At 44.4% G+C, this 16,428-nt stretch overlaps 2 protein-coding genes across 2 annotated transcripts; both read left to right on the forward strand.

The window, feature by feature from the left end:
- Positions 1 to 364: 364 nt before the first annotated feature.
- LOC112911322 (spermatogenesis-associated protein 31D3-like) lies at positions 365 to 8,217 on the forward strand (the record flags this gene model as incomplete). Its single annotated transcript, XM_072747802.1, is given in 6 exon segments — positions 365 to 461; positions 3,077 to 3,121; positions 3,672 to 3,732; positions 4,008 to 4,020; positions 4,023 to 5,567; positions 5,569 to 8,217. Coding segments are annotated over 6 exon segments (2,052 nt in total), but the record flags the coding sequence as incomplete, so codon positions are not given.
- LOC140599606 (spermatogenesis-associated protein 31D1-like) lies at positions 6,601 to 8,217 on the forward strand. The gene has a single exon (XM_072762909.1). The coding sequence runs from the start codon at positions 6,601 to 6,603 to the stop codon at positions 8,188 to 8,190; it is 1,590 nt and encodes a 529-aa protein (XP_072619010.1). The 3' UTR covers positions 8,191 to 8,217.
- Positions 8,218 to 16,428: the final 8,211 nt, after the last annotated feature.

Consider the following 16,428-nt stretch of genomic DNA (forward strand, 5'->3'; position numbering starts at 1 on the left):
GGCTTTGGGAAATGATTATGTCATGAGAATGGGGCCCTCATAAATGGGATTCATACCCTTAGAAAAGAGACCCCAGAAACCCCTTCTGACGTATTTTCTGCCCCATGAGGATTGTAAGAAGAAGTGGTACCTGTCTCTGAAATAAGAAGTGGGGCACAACAGACACTGAATCTGCCTGTGCCTGCAACCTGCACTTCCCAGCCAGCAAAACTATGAAAAAAGTGTGTTGTTTAAATGACCCAGTCTACAGGATTTCTATTACATTGCCCCACGTCACTGACAAGGGATTTGTATGACTATCAGGGAACTAATGTAGAGAAGACAGATGTCTGAGCTTTGGCTCCACATTCTTACAGATTGATCATTTCATGTTCGTCTGTGTGCGAGAAGTGCTCCTTCTGCTCCTGAAGTATCTGGTTGGGATTCCATTTCTTTGTTGGAGAACCAAACCCATCCACAAGGTAAGGAATCCCAGGGAGCCTTCAACCCAGATTCTTAGGGTTCCCATTGCTAATCTCAATTTCCCAGAGGGTTTGGTAAGGCCAATGACACAACTCAATTGGGAAGAAAGAATAGACCATCACTCCTGTAGGAAAGAGATGTGGCAGGCCTAAGGAGGGACGAAGCTTTCTATTTTAAACTCACAGGCTCTCTGAAGCATTGGCAAGTCTTGGGTAATATACCACTCATGTTGCTGTGGAACATGTACAAGACTTTAGGGACTTTTTCTGGTTCACTGAAAGCAAAATCATTCAAGAGGACAGGGGAATTTGAGTACATAGGTGATCCTGAGTGTAATTGTCAGGGTCCAGTTAAAAATTCCTGGTAGACAGTGCGCTTTGAAGGCAGTCAAACTGGTAAGACACAAACAGAGGCCTCCAAAAAGTCAAGGGGGAACCCAAGTATTAATGGATGGAAGAAGCAGAAAAGTACATATAGGGACATGTATGATATGATGAAAGTAGAAAAGTAGGATGATATGTAGGAAAGCAGAATGGCAGGGTCGAGGGGTGACCTGAAGGACCGAGGAAGGGTGGAGAGGTTTTTGGACTTGTGGCTGGGAGAGGGGCTGTGAACAACCTCTTGATCGTCCCCTCCCACACCCTCAGAAACCATCTGTGACTCTTCAGTGCACTGTGATGTAAGCCTCGGGAGTATATATATTTAGCGTCTGCACACTCAGAGCTCAGTTGCCTACTGGTAGCCTTGGGACTCAGAATCAGAGATTGAAAACTGGAATGTTTTCACATTTCTGAATAGAGGAAGAAAAGAATCTCTGAGCTTTGGCTCCACATTCTTGGATATTGACGGTCCTTTCCTCGTCCTCTGTGTGTGGGGAGTACTGCTTTTGCTCCTGAGGTGTCTGGTTGGGATTCTATTTCCTTGTTGGAAAACCAAACCCATCCACAAGGTAAGGAATCCCGGGGAGGCTTCAACCCAGGTTCTTAGGGTTTCCATTGCTAATCTCAATTTCCCAGAGGGTTTGGTACGGCCAATGACACAACTTGATTGGGAAGGGTAAAGAAAGAATGGTCACTCCTGTAGGAAAGAGATGTGGCAGGCCTAAAGGTTAAGGAGGGATGAAGGTTTCTTATTTGAAACTCACGGGCTCTCTGAAGCATTGGCAGGTCTTGGGTAAAATACCACTCATGTTGCTGTGGAACATGTACAAGACTTCAGGGTCTATTTCTTGGTTCCCTGTAGGCAAAAACATTCAAGAGGACAGGGGAATTTGAGTACATAGGTGATCCTGAGTGTAATTGTCAGGGTCGTAAAAATTCCTGGTAGACATGCACTTCGAAGGCGGTCTAACTGGTAAGACACCAACCAAATTCTCTACAAGGTCAAGGGGGACTCAAAATAATAATGGAACAAGTGGAAAAGTACATATAGGGATGTGTATGATATGATGAAAGTAGGATATGAGGATGGCAGGATAGGAAGGAGACCTGAAGTACTGAGGTAGGATGTAAAGAGTTCTTTGGGGTGGCAGGTGAGGGAGAGGCTGCCGACATGCTCCTGATTGTCCCCCCTACACCCTCAGAAACCATTTGTGACTCCTCAGTGCTCTGTGCTGTAAGCCTCGGGAGTATATATATTTAGCATCTGCACACTCAGAGCTCAGTTGCCTACAGGCAGCATTGTGATTCAGAAAAAGGATTTTCAAAACTGGAATGTTTTCCTTTTCTGAATCGCGATACTGAACCGTATCTGAGCTCTGTCTCTACATGCTTAGAGACTGACCCTAACTTTACCTGTCTGTTTATGTGTGCGGAGTGCTCCTTCTGCTCCTGTTCTATCTGCTGGGGATTCCTTTTCTACGTTGGAGAACCAAATCCATCCACAAGTTAAGGAATTCTGGGGGAGCCCATCAACCCAGATTATTATGGTTTCCATTTCTTATCCCAACTTCCAAGAGTGTGGTAAGGTCAGAGAGACACTTAAGATGGGATGTCTAAGGTAAGAATGGACTGTCACTCCTCTAGGAAAAGAGATCTAGCAGGGCTAAGGGTTAAGGAAGGACTAAGGTTTCTACTTGTAACTCACAGGCTATATCTGATGTGGTGGCAAGTCTTCAATAAAATCCCACATTCAGGGATTCTCTCGTCCTACATTATGTTATATAGAGAGTATGGGAATCCATATGACAGAAGAAAGCTCTGTAGCTCCTGACCATGAGTCACATTCCCACATCAGGCATTAGTCGACCAAGTCTTCCTTTGTGTTGGGCGATCTGGAGCACAGTGTTGAGCGTCTGCGAACAGACTGAAGTCAGAGCTATGTCATAGGACACAGGGTCCTGCCCTGAGGGAACACAGATGTGAGTTCAGGCTTCTGGTTCTTTGTCTTCCTTGATCGAAGGACTTCTGCCTGAGAATATTAGCTGTGGGCCTCATAAAGTCGTCCTTTCAATTATCCAGGGTAAATAGAAAACTTTTTATCACCTTTGCAAGGAACACAGAGCTTTATTAATTAAAATTATCCCTACTATTCTTGGATGATAGTGTCTGCATTTCTGATGGAAGAGTGAGAGCGAGAGGAGTCCCAACCCTTCATTCTTTTATTTTTGTTCTAGGGTCAGGGCAGAGCAAGAGGAGGAGGAAAGGCGGGCCACTGAAAGGTAAGGTTCTGCCTATGCCACCTGAGCTCTCCAAGGGTGACCCTTCCTGTCCTTTCGGTGAGGTCCAGGTCCATGATCTGAGGATGTTGGCTGATAGTCCCCCTCAGAAACAGAGGACTAAGAGAACTTGGAGCCCGAGACCCTTAGATTCCCTACTCGGCCCATCCCAGAGCATGAAGCAGTGATGGACCTGGGCAAGGAGGGTTGCCCATGAGGTAGTCCTGTGAGATGTCAAGAGTCAGAACTTCTGGCCCTTATTTGTGAAAGACTTGTGACCTCATGGATACTGTAGATTCCTCCCCGAGGGAAAAACTGACCTCTGTGCTTCACAGATGTCGTCTCAACATCACATGAGATAATGTGCATGAAAGTACTTCATACATGACACAGGCTAATACTAACCTGGTTCACATATTGATCATTTGACTTCATGTACTGATTATTGGGGCTTCAGACATTAATATCCCAAGGGTGTGACATTAAGGGATTCCTGTATTAATACATAGGTTTCTCCCTTCACTACATTTAACCCATTCTCCTGGTTTCCCAGACTACAGATGCTACCAGGGAGAAGTGGAGAAGACACGGAAGCTTCTCTCTGTTTTAAGAAGGTGACCAGTTCCCCTTCTATCCTGATCCCTCTTGGAGCATGTTTTATGCAATTGCAGGGATCCGATATGCAGCCTCCATAGTCATGGGCGGGAGGGGGCGCGTTACCCATAGTAACGGGGGGGGGGGGTATGTGAATGAAGGCCTAGGGGTGAAGGCACTGAGTGCATGGTGAATTCCTAAATGTGGGGCATTGTGAAAGGGCAGCAGGCATCAGGTGGCCCTTCCCTTGCCAGGCCAGCATGTCCTCCTTCCCTTGTTGTGCTCCTGGTTGCAGCTTTGTACCTCCTGTACTGTCTCCTGCAGCCCCCAAGGCCGGCATCATGATACCATTTACTTTCATCAACTGTTATGTCCAGACCCCTCCTGTGAGGTGTGTAATGGCACAACTGCTGAGATCAATCGGCTGCTGTTCCCGGAGGCCCTGGAAGATGCTACTCCCTTGGCTTCCACAGCTCCTGTGACTGACTCATCATTCACTCTGTCCCCTGCCTTCTCAGCAGTCCCTCCAGGAGACCTAATATCAGCTTCCCTGTCTGAACCTTCCCCACCACCTGCCTCCATCTTCTCACCTAACCCAGTGACCCCCTTGACTGACTTATTTCCACCCTCACCACTGGGTGATTCTTTGCCACCAGAGCCTTTTCCTCCCTTGCATTCCAAATTCCCTATGGACCATTTCTCACCCCAGCCCCTTGCCTTTCCCCCAGTCCCACCACATGACGCTCAGACAGTGGATTCTTTTGTCCAACCAGAGGCCAACTTGTCTCTGAATACCATCTTCAACCCCTTACCGGAACACTCCCAAACAGCAAATCCCACTGATTCATCTGCTTGTCCCCAAGCATCACCAACCCTGTCTGTATCACCACCAGACCGCAGTATAACTGCAACTCAGTCTAAGTCGTTTTCCATCACAGTGAAGCCTGTTCCGGAGAGCTCATCTGCAGATAGCCCTGGTAGGTTATCTACTTATGTCACAACGAGCACAGGTATTGACCACTCCAGCTTGTCAATTTCAGACTGCCCTCGGTGGCAAACTCATGCCAAAGACTTTTTCCCTTCAACCTTGGCTCCATGTCACTTCCCTCAAGAGTTTCTGGCCCTCCATTCTTCAGAGGCTTCTTCCAGGGGAGACCCTGCAGCCAACCTTATAGAGCCTGGTAACCTCTCACTTCTCAGCCCCGATGTCCTGGCCCTGCTGGAGAAACAAGTCCAAAAGAAGAGTGACCTCCTGATGTGGAAGGACATGAAACGGGGTTCTTCTCTTCCAAAAAACCTTAAGCCAGACTACCCACCAAATTCATTGGGGAAAATGCTGGGGTCAATAGCTTATAAGCCTGACCTGTCAGACTTGCTTCCTATCTGGAGCAGCAAAGACCAATCAAAGGAGATGCCTGTGCATCGGCAGCCCCCATATCCTACACCCTTAGAGGAGGGCCATTTACAGCAAACTCCTATCCAGCTCTTCTGGGGTCTCCCAACTCTGCATAGTGAGTCCTTGTCCTCCGCTGCCTGTGATTCGGATGATTGTTCCTCAATCTGTATTTTCAGTAGGATCTCGAATACCTCCACAGGCCAGGAATCTCCAGTAGTTCCCCATCCATTTCCTCTACTGTTGCCTGAGAACCAGTCCCAACCTATCACTCAGATCCAGCCCCAAACCCATCTTAAATCCCCACTCCCAATCCTGCCATCTGGTCCTCTACCCCAGATTAAGATCTGTGGGGTGTGTTTTCACAGACCCCAGCACAAATCAGAGCCTCTCCTATCCTCTGAAATGCAAAGGTTGGAATGGAATGTGTTGCAGAAGCAACAGGAAAGTGTGTGGGGTTTACTCCCCTGTGGTCCAAAGATCCAACAAGGACTTTTGTCCTTCAGCTCCTAACCATTCTATTAAACGCCCGGCCTCCCAGGCCCGTGTTGCAATCTCTATCCTTCCTGGGCAGTTTCCTCTCAGTGAAGAGCTTCGAAAGGAGCTAGAGCATCACCTTACAAAGAGGCTCATCCAACACCAGTGGGGCCTTCCCCGCAGGATCTATGAGTCTGTGTCACTGATGATGCCTCCGAGTGACTCTTCAGAGACACCTGAGTTCCAGCGCTTTCGTGGACGCACATGGATCTCTTAGAATCACAGTAACCTGAGTGAATCTGAAAGCTATGAGCGGGATTCAGAATTGCTTCAGCTAGGGAACATTGACATGCAGAAAGATCAGGGACACAACCCAGGGAGTGGCCCCAAAGATCATCTGTTGAGTCAGAATTCTTCAGATAACGATCTGGGGTAAGATTCTGAGAAGGAATTTAGGAGCCCATCAGAGAAAAATCCAACGTCTTTGGCCACTGCAGGTCAGAGACAACTTGAAAATGTCCTGAAAATACACTTGAGCAAAAAGTTTGAGGATATCAATGAGGGTCGGCTCCCTGGGACCGTGCATAATTCATGGCATACTATGAAGCAGATGTTGCTTCTTTCGAAGAAATCCCACACTGAAATAAAACAGAGAAGTTTGCCACCGTCAGTGGGTGAAGACTACACCCTGAATACCTTCCAGGAGCTTCCCTTTGTTGAATCTAGTGCACAAGAAATGCTGGAAGCCCATATTAGAAGGTTTCATATGAGGATGATATGGGGTCTACCCCCAAGGTCCTTGAATCCATACAGCTCTTTAAATTGAGAGAAGCCTCAACTCATTCTAGCTTTTGTTCCTCAACAAACCTGATTTCTGAGGTAAATTCTAAATCTCTCCTTGGAGACAAGGCAGCAATAGCAAACTCAGCCCCCATCCTGGATCGTCCTCTCCCTGCCGCCTCAACTATGGGCAAGGGAGAATAGAGAATCCCAAGTGGATCACCCCCTCATATCAACCATGAGCTTGCAGAGGATGTTCAGAGAATTAAGGAAGACAGATTTTCCACCTATCAGACATGACATCACAGGCAGAGCAAGTCAGAGACAGACTCTCCCAGCCAACAGATGGCCCCCAACACAGCCTGCAAGGGAAGCTGGGGCCAGGCATGAGCCCAAGGATAAGCGTGCATATTCCAGTGGGAGAGTAGAAATGCAACAAGGCAGAAAGATATCTGTCCTTGTGCCCACAGTGTCCAGAGAGATATTCAGGGCCAAGGAACTTGATGCTCGTCAATCACGATCTAATGATATCTTGACAACCAGCAAGCTACATGTGAATCAGAACAAAGTCAGAAGTACTGTTCCCATTCAAAGCCCCTCCCAAAACATATCAATTCTCCAAGATCCTAAATCATCAAAACTTAAAGAACAACTCTTGTCTGAGTTAAAGCTTAAGCTGGAGAACAGGGAGTATAGCCGGGTCCACAGCCAATGCACTAGCCTGCCTCCTGCCTCAAATAGTTTGCCTTACAAGGTCTCACTGACTCATGCCCAGGGTATCATCAGTGGAGACATAGGAGCTTCCCCGGTGCTGCGTGTCCATCTGGAGGACACCAAAGTTAGTATGGAACAGCAGCAGGACCCTTGGGTCTCTAAGCATGTCTTTAGGAAGCACCAGAATAAGAATCTCCCACCAGCTGCAGTGACTGTGAGCCCTCTAGGCTCCAAAGCAGAAGAGCTTGGTGGATGGGATGTAGAATTGGGAAAATCCCACCTTAGAAAGAAGAGTTTCCCTACTAAGGACGTGGCATTGAAGAAGAGTTTCCCTACTCAGGATGTGGGGTGGAAGAAGCTTGAAAGCAAGCCTTCCCAGACCCTATCACAGAAGGATCAGCCTCGTCCTGAAAGCCTTTTCAGAGAAAAAATGAATCCCTTTTTGCAATGGCTTAATCCTGGGATAAAATGCAAAAGGCAAAACTCCCAGGTAAAGGGCACCCCCCAATCATCTGTGGAAAGCCGAGGCCTAGTTAAAGGTAGAGCTGCCTTTACTGGGATGACCGAAGATCAGAAAATCATGACAGATGGAGGGAAGGTTCTAGAGGAGGAAATGGGGCGCAGGCATGCAATAGATATCACCTGCCCTCAACAGCCCCTACCCTCCCCAACCAAGTTTGGGAAAACTCGGCCAAAAGCACAAGTGCAGGCCCAGGCACAGTCTGTTCAGGGGCGTCCTTTCAACCACAGGACTCCCTCCTGTAAAGAGACAGATACCAATTCCTGCCACCAAGAAGCTGTCTTTGGTGGCCAAGGTCATTCTAGAAGTATTGGACAGATCAGAGACAAGGAGAGATGCCCCCAGAAAGCTGTGGCATTTAAGGACCAGCTGTTGTGTCAGAAGTATCCCTTATCCATGCCCCACAGGGAGCCTGTGCCCCACCCAACCCCCACCAGCAGGCATCCAGGTGGCCAGGGTCCTCCGGCCAATCTCTTGGCTGCTAAAAGCTCTGTGTTCAGAGGTCTGTCTCTGCTCTTTAGACATAAAACTCTTCTCCAGAATTTCCAGGGCGGGAAGACTTCCCACCCCCAAGCAATCCCCTATGAATATTGATACTCTCCAATAAATAATTCTCTAATAGTGGTGTCTTTTCTGTGTACTGCACTGGGGCATGGGTTTTGGGTAACTCAGGGCTTGTGCTCATGGAAAGGAAGGAGTTAGTTCAGCTGTTTTTGATTGCTCCCTTTGGCTTCTGAAAGGTGACCAATGTCCTTTAGCTCTTGAGAACTATCATGTGCCCCCAAAAGCCAATTTCCTCTCTGATGAAGTGTGAGGAGATGGGCTCTGTCTCCTGCGCCTTAGCTTAGCCTTACTGAAAACGTTTAGCATCCCACACCTTTCTCCTCATTGAGTGTTTTATACCCTTTAGAGCAACTGTTCTATACCTGAGGAGGTTCAAAGTGAGGTATAGTTCAGAAAATAACAATTAGGCGACTGTTTCTCTTTCACAGTTATTGTGGTACAGTGGCATAATCATTACTTAGAATTCAGTGACCAGAGGATCCCACAGCTGGGTAAAGTCTGAATGGGAGCGTTTGGTGGGGGGATGTTATCCCAGTTGATCTTGGGATGGTTGGGATAGGGTCTACGAACGGAGATGCTGCTTAAGCATCTGTCATGTGGATCATGTGAAACTTGACATGGAGGTTTCCACTGGAAGTGCTTCCCTTCCCTGGGCATTTTCTCATTTTCAGCAGAGAAAAAGCATCACTTAGCTCTCAGGCAGACACCACCTCCCAGGGTAAGATGCCTTAAACGAAATGAAGAGGTGGAGGAGTGACCTTGCTGGTGGAATGAAGGTTTATGCCTCATCACCCCGCTATCATGACCACGTCCTGGTCCACTTTTTCTTCAATCTGATCCAGGCACCACCACTTTGAGGCAGTTTGGAGCACAGCACAGCCTACTGATGCTTTATGCCAAAACGGCATGGAGCTGTCCCTCCAGTACTCAATACCTGCAGAAGGTCAGGCATGGCATCCCTTTTTGGGGAAGGTGAGCTTCCCTCTTCCACGGTTGGTGGCAGTGTATAAGATCTTGCCTTAAGTATGGATAGTTCACCTATCAGGAGGGAGGTACCACCTTTGATATTCACGGCCTTAGTGGATCCATGTTAGGTCTCCCCCAGAAGACCTGCAACTTATGAACCCGAGGTGAGTTCTAGACCGTGTACCAGAGTAGAGATATTTGGGGGCTTACCATGGACCTCCATGGAATGCATTTTCTAAGCCAACCCTACGTGTATAGCCACATTTGCAGTAGGGTTCTGGAGAGAAGGCAACTCCACTTGAGACTGGGACTCAAAACTGGGGTGGGTGTCCTAGAGAGCACCTGAGGTAGTCTAGAGAGACGCATGACTGTTCAGGGCTAAAACAAAACACCAGAAGTTGGCTACCTCTTTCACTACCACAAGTATATCTTCTTGTGCAGGGTTATCATTGACCCGATAGTGTTTGAACCTTAGGGCCACAGAAAGAAAGAGTGTGCTCGCGGCCCTGAGAGGGACTGTAAGTGGAATGGGGCCTCAGGCAGGGAACCTGAGGAGGTGATGACATAATGCAGGCTCTAACATCTGTGGATAACGTGATATCACGTCAACTCTTTTATGATTTTATTTATTCATGAGAGACCTAGGCAGAGGGAGACGCAGGCTTCCTATGGGGATGTGTCCCGCCAACAATTAAAAAAAAAAAAAAAAAGCCTCCAGTACAAGTGCACCCTGTCAATCCCCTTCAGTTCTTTCTATCTGGCAAAATCTTGTCTCTCTGCCTTTTCTAGAAATGCCTGTCAGGAAGTAACTGATTACTATTGGACTATGTCTCACATCTCAAAATTGGGTCTGTTGATGCCACAGGAAAGTCAGCCCCAGCAGTCCCTGGAATTCATTCGTTCACTCCAGAAATGGTTATGCCAGTCTTCCTGACACGTGAACAAATAAATGGAGTTAATTCACTATTTCCTTAGTACATTCTCTCCCCAGTGTTACTCGGATGTATTTGTTTAACATTTCTTTGAGAGAGAGCAGGGGCACAATCACGGGTAGTGGCAGATGGAGAGAAAGAAGAAGGCTCCGCTTGATCAGACCTCAGTCCTAGGACTCCAGGATCATGACCTGAGCTGAAGGCAGACACTTAGCAGTCTAAGCCATGTAGGCATCCCTCAGATCTATTTTAAATTTCCTTCACATTCCTCAAACTTAGGCCAGATTCACTTGCCTAGTAGGTGTGCTGGACCACCATTCACAGAGGAGCCGTGAATGTCAAGCCGTGACATGGCAGCATTTCATAAAACATAACAAAACAAAACAAAAACCTTCCACAAAACATTTTCCCATTTCTCATTTTCCTTTTCCTTCCTGTTATGTGGAAAGAGGTCTCCTTCCCAATTTCAATGGAAATCTACTTCCTAAAATGTCCTTATTGAAAGATAGCTAAATTCTAGTCTTGGTGGACTCATGCACCCTTGCCAGATATCCTCCTTCACCCTTCCTTGTCTATATGAGACATTCAATATCTTATATTTCTTTAACAATTTTGCTACAGAAATGTTTCAACATGTAAAAGAGCAGATAGAGCAGTATAACTTCACACATATCCCTCACCCAACTTGCTCTATTATCATTTAGCAGATGTGATCTCTCCCATCTTTTACACTAAAGTGAAGAAGCCCATTTAAACATCTTGCCATTCATCTCTTGGACATATGCTATATGCCCATGTCAAAGCTCTCACATTTCTTTGATATTTATCACCTGTGGAACATATTCACCACAGACGTGATGAATACAACATTGGTGATGAAAAGGCACTGAGCTTCAGAGAGTTTGACAATCAGTTCTCCTGTGCCTTATCGTCAACCCTGAGGAGCCACTGAGTGAATTCCTCAACTCCACACAAGAAGTAATCTTACAGAGCAATTTCAGGGCACCATTTCACTGTCCCTTAATCACACGGTAACTGTAACATGCAAAAATGTATGGAAAGAGATCACTGTACATGTTGATAAAGACTTGACACTGTTCTATGTGTTTTCAAATATTTAGAAGAAAAATTTTCCTGTCACTGTTCAAATGAACTACGTGTTCCAAGTTAAACACAGTCCATCAAACATTCCTCTCTTTCCCAAAATGCCTTTAAAAGTAAACGATAATATGAAAAAATGCTCCACATCATTAGCCATTGGGGAAATGCCAATCAAAACCAGTATTTGCTAGCACTTCACACCTACAAGGATGGCTAGAATAGAAAAGATAATACATGTGTTGGTGGGAATGTGGAGATATCAGAAACCCCAGAGTATGTTGGTGGGAATGGAAAATAGTGCAGCTGTTTTGGAAAACAGTCTTGCAGTGGCTCCAAATGTGAAACAGAGAGTTATCATGTAACCCAGCAGTTCCACTTCTAGGTGTATACTCAAGATAAATGAAAACATAATTCTACATGTAAACAAAGCTTCATAGCTACCTTATTCATAAGATTCAAACTCATGTCACACCACGGATGGACCTTGAAAACATCAAGTTAAGTGAAAGAAGCCATCCACATCAAATGTCCAGAATAGAGACAGAAAGCCGATTGATCTTAGAGCCGAGGGATGAGGGGAGAGGGAATGATAGAAAAGAACTGCAGATTTTTTTCTCTGGAGTCATGAACATTTTAAAATGGACTGTAGTGATGCTCATGTCTGTGCCTATACTGAAAATCATGGAACTATACACTTAAATGTGTGAATTGTATGGTGTGTGAACCATATTTCAATAAGGCTGTTAAAAACAAGGAAAGGATTCAAAAGCAAATACTTAAGGATAGCAAGAAGGGGAGCATATAAAACAAAAGATGTCAACACATTTTTGCAAGGTGGAAATCCAGTGGAGGAGTGGTCACTTACTAGCAGAGCAAAAGCAAAGTGCTGGCAAACCAATTCACAACTGTAAAATCCAGAAGACGAGCAACCTGGGCACCTAGATAAAAAAGAAATGAGAGGTTCTGTGTAGTAAACATGTTGAATCATTGGTCCTGTTTGTTTTATGTTTATGTAAATATTAATTCATGCATACAATTTAAAAGTCACCCCTTTTTTGGAACGTTGATGCTCTTTGCCAATATTCTGTAAAACTTTGTAGAAAAGTTAGCATACTTCAAATATGCAGAGGATCCCGGGTTTCTTGCCTGGGACAGAACCTGGGACAACTGTTTTAAAGTTGGCATTGCACACGTCTGGGGTCTGGGTATGGTGGAGGCAGCAGCTGCCGGAATCAAAGCCAGAAATCCCAAAGGTTGGGTTAACTTCATTTTTAAAAAGTGTATATTTGAAAAAAAACTTGTGGCAAAGTTGCATCGACAGTAAAGCCAGGTAGTCTTTATCCAGATACCTATTAAGAATGTGACCTGTTTACAATCTCTATCTCCTTTCCTCCTCTCTCCGTGTAGGAACCCAGGTATATGCGTGTGAAAAATATGCATCCATTTGTGAATATTTGAGAATACATTTCATGCATCAAGCACTTTCTCCCTGTATATTTCAGTGTGCATTTCTTAAGAAAAAGAATACTCTTACAGCACCATTATCTCGTTTTGTAAATTTAATATGGACCCAAAACTGTTAACCTATCTCCAACTCATATTCCATTCTTGTCAATGTATCCAGTGGTATCTTCTATCTATGTGTGTTTGTTTAAACGTTCTTTACATGATTTGGCCTAGGATCACATACTACATTTAGTTGTTGTGTATCTTTAGTTTCCTTTAATCTGGATCAGTTTCTCTGTCTTTTTTTTTTTTTTTGGAAGAAGACCAATTTTTTTTTTTTAAGATTTTATGTATTTATTCATGAGAGACAGAGAGAGAGAGAGAGAGAGGCAGAGACACAGGCAGAGGGAGAAACAGGCTCCATGCAGGGAGCCTGACATGGGACTGGATCCCAGGTCTCCAGGTTCACGCCCTGGGCTGAAGGTGGCGCTAAACCGCTCAGCCACCGGGGTTGCCCAGGAAGAAGACTATTTTTGAAAAATAAATTTGATGTGCCATGTTTATAACCCCTTCTGCCTTGGAAATGTTTTTGGGTGGAGCTAATCTTGCTTAGACTTTAAAGGATGTTTGTACAGTTGTGAGTCCTAGGGGCCTTCCAGACAGTCAAGACCACACTTTCTATTCGAAACTAATTCCAGAGCTACAAAGATATGTGGAGGGAGTTTTCTTAACAGAGATACCTCCTGCAGTCAAGGAAGGGTGTGTGAGGTGGGGTGGGCTTGAAGTGTACCTTCCTTTCGGCTCGTGGCAATGGTGAAGCTGAGGATGCAGGAGAAGAGAGGTGGAGAAAGGAGCTCTCACCACTGGTAAGCCCTCCTCAACGGGAGGGACAGGACTGGGTGTCTAAGGCCAAGACTGATTCATGACAAGAGGGAATGTAGGCGAGTCAAGGTAAGGAAATGATACAGGCTTAATTTCAATAGTACATAACCTAAATGATGAAGCTGTAAGGGTGACAACTATTAAATGACTCGCTAGCGTGGGGAGATGACACAAATACATATAAAGCATCAACAGGAGGGACATTATTGTTTAAAATGGATAGAGATGCCAAAATGTATTTGGCGAAATGACAGAAGGTACGTGGGAAAAAATACTTTTCATGGAAGAAGCAAGGACATGTGTGATTGGAAAAACCCTGAAAGGTACTGCTAAAGATAATTACAATTGTGCTCATCAGACATTACACTAGAGGAGCCCACTTTCTAAATTGCGATGAGTTCGGTCTTGTGGGCTATGGTCCAACACATTTGCTCTGTGAAATAAAGGAATCATTAAAAATGTTTGTGGGAGGAAGGGGCTTTGATAGCGAGAAGAAAGAGGGAGCAGGCCTTTGAGACACTCTATGTGTGGAAGAGAACCTATAGGGCAAGTATAGCCTAAGAGGGATTTGGGGAAGTAGAAGCATTACAACTAAAGTTTTTTAAGTTGTTTGCCACGGGTGGCATGGGTGTGCCATGTACTTTCTGTTCCTTGGTTCAGGGTGTTCTGCTCTCATGCTCTTTGGTGGACTTGGATTCTTTTGGGGAGATGGGGAGGGTGGGGATGCCACTGAGTCTATTTCTCGTGCCCTATCACCAAGTAATAAAAGGGTCTCAGGTAACATCAGTGTAACAGGTGGAACAAGAACATTTCACTAAGGTAAATATATGATACAGTGAATAAGTGGAGTAGGAAGGTAGGTTGGAGGCATCTGAGGGGCCATGGGAGGATGGACACATCTGCTGGGCTGGTGGATGGTGGGAGAAGGGTTGCATGTGAGTTTCTCTCTCAAGTGTTGTCCCCTCCCCCACACTAAAGAACCTCTAGTGTCTGTACTAAAGCTCTGTGATGTGTGCCTGGAACCCTAGTCTAGAACACGTACTCTCAATGCCCAGGGGCCTGAGGAAGCAGTGCATTTCCAATAATGTCAGTCATCTTTGTCTGAGAAGCCTTAGTGCACCATGGCTGACCTCCAAATAAGCTTGCTAGGTAGTCATGTCCTTGCCTTCCTGTGTGGGATGGGGCTCCTTCTTCTGATGCTGTGCTACCTAAAGAGGAAGCTATGTTTGCCAATATGTTGGAAACAGAGAAATGTCAATCAGGTAATAAAGGAGAGTCCCTCAGAGATAGTAAATCTTTCTTTTCAACCAGATGAATTCAAGCTATCAACTGTCAAATCATACTTTTGCTGAACCTTACTACTTTATTTCATTTTCATATTTATTTTATTTATTTTTATTTTATTTATTTTATTTTATTTATTTTATTTTATTTATTTTATTTTATTTTATTTATTTTATTTTATTTATTTTATTTATTTTATTTTATTTTATTATTTTTTATTTTATTTTATTTTTTTATTTAGTAGGCTCTAAGCCCCGTGTGGGCCACAAGCCCAACACAGGACTGGAACTCATGACCCTGAGATGAAGACCCGAGCGGAGACTGAGAATCAAGTACAACCAATGGAGCCACCTAGACACCCCTTAAGTTGTATTTCAATTTCCATTTAGTTTCAAAAGTTTTTTTTTTTAAAAAAACGTCTTCCTTGGCCTGTATAATAGTAGTGTGTTATTTAATCTAATTCAAACATTTTGGGATTTCTAGCTATCTTGCTGTAGTTGATATCTTGCTTAATTCTACTATGCTCTGAAAACCTACTCTGTGTGATTTCTATTTTATGTTTGTTAAGGTGTGTTTTGTGGCACTGAATGTGATCCATCTTGCTGGCTGTTCTATGTGCACTTGAGAAGAATTGTATTCTTGTCTTAGATGAAGTATTCCATAAATGTCAATGAGATCAAGTTGATTGACGGTGCTCTTCAGGACAACTCTATCTATTCTGGTTTTCTGTCTGCTGACTCCATCCCTACTCTGAATGATAGGGGTTGTTGAAATCTCCAAAAATAACCATGCATCCATCCATTTTTTCTAGCAGTTCTACCAGTTTTTGCCTCACATACTTTGACACTATGTTGTTACATGTGCACATACATGTTAAGGAGTGCAGTGTCTTAGTGGGGAATTGATCTCTTGGATGTTATGTGATGCTCCTCTTTATCCCTGATAATTCTCCTTGTTGTGAAGTCTGCTGTGTCCAGCATGAATATAGTTACTTCTGTTTTCTTTTGGTTAGTGTCACCATGGTGTTAGCATTTCTTTATCCCTTTGCTGTTAATCAGTCTATATCTTTATACTGAAGGTGGGTATTTTGTAGACAACATGTAATTGGGTCTTGTTTGCCTATCCCAACAGTCTTCTCCATGTTTTAACTGGTGCATTTAGACCACTTCCATATAGTGATTTTAAACATAGTCCATTAATGCCTCTAACTGGTCTGTAACTCTTTACTATTCATCATACATATACTTTCTGCCTTTTTATGCTTTTTCTGGTTTCAAACAAGCCCTGATAGGATTCCATTTTCTCACTTTTGTTAGCATATCAATTATTCTTTGCTTAACAATATTTTATTGTTTGTCCTAGAGCTTGTAATATAGATTTACAAGTATTCGAAGTGCACTTTTGTATAACGCCAAGACCACCTCATATGTCATGCAGGAGTTTCCAATTCCCCCCGTCCCTTGTAATACTGATGCCATTCACGACGCTTATCTATATACTATAATCACCCAACACATTATCATTATTATTATTAGGTCAATTGAGAAGAAGACGAAAAAATTTTCATTCTATTTGCATTCCTTCCTTCTCTCCTTTTCTTCTTTGTAGATCTGTGTTATTTTCCTTCTACCCGAAGAACTTGTTTTAACATTATTGC

The sequence above is a fragment of the Vulpes vulpes genome, chromosome 1 (genome assembly GCF_048418805.1).
Source record: "Vulpes vulpes isolate BD-2025 chromosome 1, VulVul3, whole genome shotgun sequence".
NCBI lineage: Eukaryota > Metazoa > Chordata > Mammalia > Carnivora > Canidae > Vulpes > Vulpes vulpes.

Coding starts and splice junctions, on each gene's coding strand:
- LOC140599606 (XM_072762909.1), top strand. CDS start 6,601: ATGAGCTTGCAGAGGATGTTCAGAGAATTAAGGAAGACAGATTTTCCA.